This window comes from Micropterus dolomieu, linkage group LG02 (assembly GCF_021292245.1).
Source record: "Micropterus dolomieu isolate WLL.071019.BEF.003 ecotype Adirondacks linkage group LG02, ASM2129224v1, whole genome shotgun sequence".
Taxonomy (NCBI): domain Eukaryota; kingdom Metazoa; phylum Chordata; class Actinopteri; order Centrarchiformes; family Centrarchidae; genus Micropterus; species Micropterus dolomieu.
The window spans coordinates 31,545,727-31,551,741 of record NC_060151.1 but is presented as its reverse complement, the minus strand read 5'-3'; the positions used below and the strand labels follow the sequence as shown (position 1 = coordinate 31,551,741).

The 6,015-nt window shown below is 40.6% G+C and overlaps 1 protein-coding gene across 1 annotated transcript in view; it reads right to left on the bottom strand.

The window, feature by feature from the left end:
* thoc6 (THO complex 6) overlaps positions 1-5,670 on the bottom strand; it is an 11,018-nt gene extending 5,348 nt beyond the window's left edge. The window contains exons 1-6 of the mRNA XM_046042518.1: positions 5,520-5,670; positions 3,977-4,068; positions 3,829-3,893; positions 2,338-2,441; positions 2,060-2,097; positions 1,925-1,973 (exon numbers count right to left, since the gene is read on the bottom strand). Coding sequence (XP_045898474.1) covers positions 1,925-1,973; positions 2,060-2,097; positions 2,338-2,441; positions 3,829-3,893; positions 3,977-4,068; positions 5,520-5,534 — 363 coding nt within the window. The 5' untranslated portion in view covers positions 5,535-5,670. The remainder of the gene's footprint in view (positions 1-1,924; positions 1,974-2,059; positions 2,098-2,337; positions 2,442-3,828; positions 3,894-3,976; positions 4,069-5,519) is intronic.
* Positions 5,671-6,015: the final 345 nt, after the last annotated feature.

The window sequence follows — 6,015 nt, the reverse complement described above, 5'->3', positions numbered from 1 at the left end:
AAACCATTAATCCAACATCCGTCCATCACCAGCAAACCATTAATCCAACATCCGTCCATCACCAGCAAACCATTAATCCAACATCCGTCCATCACCAGCAAACCATTAATCCAACATCCGTCCATCACCAGCAAACCATTAATCCAACATCCGTCCATCACCAGCAAACCATTAATCCAACATCCGTCCATCACCAGCAAACCATTAATCCAACATCCGTCCATCACCAGCAAACCATTAATCCAACATCCGTCCATCACCAGCAAACCATTAATCCAACATCCGTCCATCACCAGCAAACCATTAATCCAACATCCGTCCATCACCAGCAAACCATTAATCCAACATCCGTCCATCACCAGTCCATCCAACAACTGTCCAACATCCATCCATCACCACCAAACCATTAATCCAACATCTGTCCAACATCCGTCCATCACCACCAAACCATTAATCCAACATCTGTCCAACATCCGTCCATCACCACCAAACCATTAATCCAACATCTGTCCAACATCCATCCACCACCACCAAACCATTAATCCAACATCTGTCCAACATCCATCCACCACCATCAAACCATTAATCCAACATCTGTCCAACATCCGTCCATCCAACCATCTCTACAATACCGATCCATCTAACATCTGTCCTCTATCCATCCTACATCCAACAGCTATCCCACATCCATCTATCACCATCAAACCATCTATCCAAAATCCATCCAACACCCATCCATCCAAGCTCCACACATCCATCTAACATCTGTCAATCTATCCCACATCCATCCATCCATCACCACCAAACCATTAATCCAACATCTGTCCAACATCCATCCATCACCACCAAACCATTAATCCAACATCTGTCCGTCCAACATTTGTCCATCCAACAACTGTCCAACATCCATCCATCACCACCAAACCATTAATCCAACATCTGTCCAACATCCATCCATCACCACCAAACCATTAATCCAACATCTGTCCAACATCCATCCATCACCACCAAAGCATTAATCCAACATCTGTCCAACATCCATCCATCACCACCAAAGCATTAATCCAACATCTGTCCAACATCCGTCCATCACCACCAAACCATTAATCCAACAACTGTCCATCCAACAACTGTCCAACATCCATCCATCACCATCAAACCATTAATCCAACATCTGTCCAACATCCGTCCATCCAACCATCTCTACAATACCGATCCATCTAACATCTGTCCTCTATCCATCCTACATCCAACAGCTATCCCACATCCATCCATCCATCACCATCAAACCATTAATCTGTCCTAAACATCTGTCCATCCAACATTTGTCCAATATCCATCATCATTCATCCAACACCCACCCATCCAAGCTCCATCCATCATCTGTCCTCCAGCCATCCTACATCTGTCAATCTATCCCACATCTGTCCAAAATCCATCCAACATCTGTCCATCTATCAACATCCAACATCTGTCAATCTATCAACATCCAACATCTGTCAATCTATCCCACATCCATCCATCACCACCAAACCATCTATCCCTGATTGATCCATCCATCTATCATCCAACACCCGTCCGTCCATCCATCCTCTGCCTCTCATCCGGGTCGGGCCCCAGCAGAAGCAGGCTGAGCATGTTTTCCAGCTCCTCCTGGAGGATCCTGTGGCGTTCCCATTCCAGATGAGATATATAATCCCTCGAGCGAGTTCTGGGTCAACCCCGGGATCTCCTACCAGGAGGACATGCCTGGAAAACCTCCAAAGGAAGGCGCCCTGGAGGATCCTGATCAGATGTTGAACCATATCAGCTACTCCGAGCTCTGAAGTTTGTCTGACTAATATTTAACAAAACACGGAGTCTAGGGTTTGAGCAGATCTGATACAGAGCAGGAAACACGTCTGCTGTTTGTGTCTGGACTCACTCTGGGGTTGATGACCATGGCGTTGATCTCCGGGATCTCCAGACTGGATCTGAGGACAGAGACGAAACACAAAGCTCAGAACCTCCAGTCTGGCGACAATGAGCAAACAGAAAGACAGCGTGCGGCGTCTCTCACTTGTAGTTGGGTCTTTTCGTCCACACAGGTTTGACGTTCTGAGGAAACAGAAGGTCAGATATCAGTTCAGAGTGAAGCTGATGAACATGTGTCTCTCCGCTCCTTCAGGGCGGGAGGAGACGGCGAGCGGCTTCAAGTTACAGAGTTCAAGTCATCTCTGTTTCTGCAACTGAACACTTTTCCTCCACTAAAGTCCAGATCACCCGACATCAGCTCGTCAGATATCTACCGTCCCTGTCCTCTCCACCCTTCGATGTTCAGTTTAAAGCGACAGTTACCTTCTTGATGAGCTCGGCCCAGCTCCAGGCGCTGATCTCCCCGTTTCCTGCGCTCAATAATTGGCAGTCGTTGGAGAGCAGAGAGAAGACGGGACCTTCGTGAGCTGACGGAGAGAAGAGGAGACAGAACGTCCAGTCAAAACAATTATTTTGAATATGAAACTGCTTAAAATGAAGATTAAAGGCTGAATTATAAAAACGTTTTGTTGTTACAACAATGAACTAAAATGTGAAACGAAGGACGAACCAAGCAGGGACCTCCGGATCTGAAAAGTGAAGCCAGTGCTATGATGTTCATTTAGTAAATTATGGTCCCATTTAGAGGAACAGAGACCAGGAAGCAGGGGAGGCTTTAGGGCGGGGCTACAAGCTGATTGACAGGTCAGAGGCGACTCGTATCTGCTGCTCTGTGTACATTTAACCAGCGCCACTGAAAAAGTCATTTTTCAGTATGTCCATTTTGTTTTAAGCCTGTTTGTCTTTAGCCAAAATTAGCATCCCGGCTAATATCACAGTTAACGTGAATTGCAGATGCACCTTGCTAACCAAGCTAGCTAGCTCCACCCTCTCGACCAAATATGGTCATGTCTGGATCCAAAAAAAAACAAGATGGCAACGACCAAAATGCCAACCTAGGTGCTTCAAAACGGCAGTCCACAAACCAACGGGGGACGTCACGGCGGCTACATCCACTTCTTTAATGGCTCAAACACACAGACTTAATATTCATGTTTAAATTCAAATTAGCTTTATTGGCATGAATGTATAGCAACAATATTGCCAAAGCTATATATAAAGTATATAAAGTAAAACAAATATATAGAAAATAAATATTTGGTAAAAATAAAAATTTTAAAAAAGTAAAGAAGTAAAACAATAAGCGTGTGTGTGTGTTAGTATGTTAGAAAATGAAAATAATATTAAATTAAAATAAATAAATAAAACAATAAGTGTGTGTGTGTTAGTATGTTAGAAAATGAAAATAATATTAAATTAAAATAAATAAAACAATAAGCATGTGTGTGTGTGTGTGTTAGTATGTTAGAAAATGAAAATATTAAATTAAAATAAATAAAACGGTAAGCGTGTGTGTGTTAAAATAAAAACTAATAATTAAAACATTTAAATAAACTAAATAAATGACACAGTAACGTGTGTTATTATAATAATATATTAAAACATTTAAATAAAATGAATAGATAAAACTGTGTGTGTGTGTGTGTATATTAACAGGCAAAAAAAAACCAAACTAAACTTAATTAGTCCATTAAAAAAAAAAAAAAAAAAAATAGACAAAAATAAATCATTATCAAATGTGAAATTTAAAAACAACAATTACTAAAATATCAAACCATCAAAATAATAATAATTTGAAAATTAGTACAGTTATTTATTAGTCTAAGTTTCCCCTGGTTGTCCTCAGTTCGTGGCATGATGATAAATTTTAAATAACTGAAGGGAAGACGATGAACTGAATGCGTCGTCACTCACCTGTGAACGTGAGAACTGGTTTCTGACTCAGTGCGGTCGCATCTGGACTCAGAGCTGCAGACAGGCTGCAACAGGTAACCACAGTGATTGTTAGTCTTCATTAATAACACGCCGAATGTTTTAATCTCTCAGGTGTTTCTGTCCCCACCTGAAGAGGGCGATCTCTCCGTAGTTGTTTCCAGCTGCCAGATATCGACCACAGGGAGAAAAACTCTGGGAGAAAACTGACATGTGGAGGAGCTGCGGAGCACAAATGATTTAAAATCAGATTTATAACACTGATCAGAGCAGCCAGCTACAAATCACTGCTTTATATTCTGTTATATTTTATCACTTTGAATTGAATTTTGTGTTTACCTTCACATAAATAAAAGATATTTCCACCCTAAAAGGGGGTGGAGACCCGGGTTCAATCCCCCACTGTGTCCCTGAGCAAGACATTTAACCCCTCGTTGCTCCAGAGGTGTGCGACCTCTGACATGTATAGCAATTGTAAGTTGCTTTGGATAAAAGCGTCAGATAAATGAATAAATGTAAATGCAGGAAAATTAAGTGTTTAATGCACAAAGCCCCCCACTCATGTATTTCAGCACTTCATATTTCTTCTGAATCATCTTAAAATATCTTCACATCTTGTTATTGTCCTTATGTCCCCACCACTTTTCAACACAAAGCGACGCTCTTGGGTCCAGGGGCCCCAAATATACAGTTAATCCTGCTGTGTTTTGGCCCCATCAGGTGGTCTTATCTAAGATGATGATGATGATGATGATGAGTACCATGATGTCAATATAGATCCTGATATTTGCAAAATCCCACATAAAATCATCATTATGGCGTAAAACGAGAACATAAACTACATTATCTTTTTATAAAATGTTGGCTGAGAGGAAGGAATGAAAAAAACGTGTTCAAAAGGTCTGAAAACATGTTTGTAAAAGTGCACAACAGTGATGTGGTGTTTGTTTAATGTGCAGGTGAGCGAGCCAGCTAATGCAAAAACACTGGTCTGCTCCTTTAACAGCTCACATGGCTGTTAGTCCACAGTTAACATTTGTGAAACGTTAAATATCTGTACTTAATATTTTGGTACGATAATCATTTGAGTGGTAGCTCGGTGTCATTTCATTAAAGCACAGTTGTAAATCTTTTTGAAATAGACACAGGTGACTTTAGCTCTTATAAATCTCCACAAACTGCTCTAAGATTAGTCTCGTCTAACTTGTAACTTTAACAGCCTTGTAACATATTTAACCATAACCCGAATAAATCAGGAAACCTTATTTAGCATGAAAGTGTATTTAAACATGTTGTCCTATGCGAGCATTTTTACTAATAAGCATGAAAACACAAATTTAGACAAATTCTGAACGGAGTTTGGCCTGAAGCGCTCACTCTTCCTACCAAAAGCTACACACACACAGAAAAGGGATCAATACATTGATCTTTTTACAACACGGGATTGTAAAAGGACATGTAATTGTATTTCCCCCTCTGCTGTGCTAAAATGTAAAGATCTAAATGAATTTAAAATCAAAGTTCACCATCTGATTGTACGTTTACAGATGCTAACGTTAAGCAGCCGCATTTCTGACAACAACACAAAGCGCGGATCCAGCAGGAGCTCAGGTTCTGGTCTAAACTCTGGGTGAGACTCTTTAACTCAGGTGAATAAAGGAGACAACGTTTACCTCTACCGGACCCATCCTGCCGAGCTCAGCACCGGGTTCCGAAACCGGAGCAAAAGTCGGTAATTAAAACAGAGAAATCGCGATCGACGCGAAGCGAAGAGGGAAGGAGCTGAATCCAGGCGAGGAAATATGACGTCTTTGCTGACACAAGGGCTTCTGGGATATGTAGTACACAATAAGCAGTGTTTTGTTTTTGTTTTTATTTAATTTGCAGGCCAGGAGAAAGCATAATTCCTAAATCTAAGAAATAAATATTAAGACCAACAAATAAAAATGTTAATTGTTATCTTATAATATCTGTTTACATTTTGGCACGACTAAATTTATGGAGGTTAAAATATGTCCAAATCATAAAGCGGGGAAAAGAAAGTATAATTCCTAAATATAACAAATAAATAATAAGACAGACAAATAGACGGGTTTCTTAGCGCTTCGGTAGCCGGGCAGAAGACTGTAATCAACGTAGATTACGCATTGTTTGTAAATTCTGATTGAC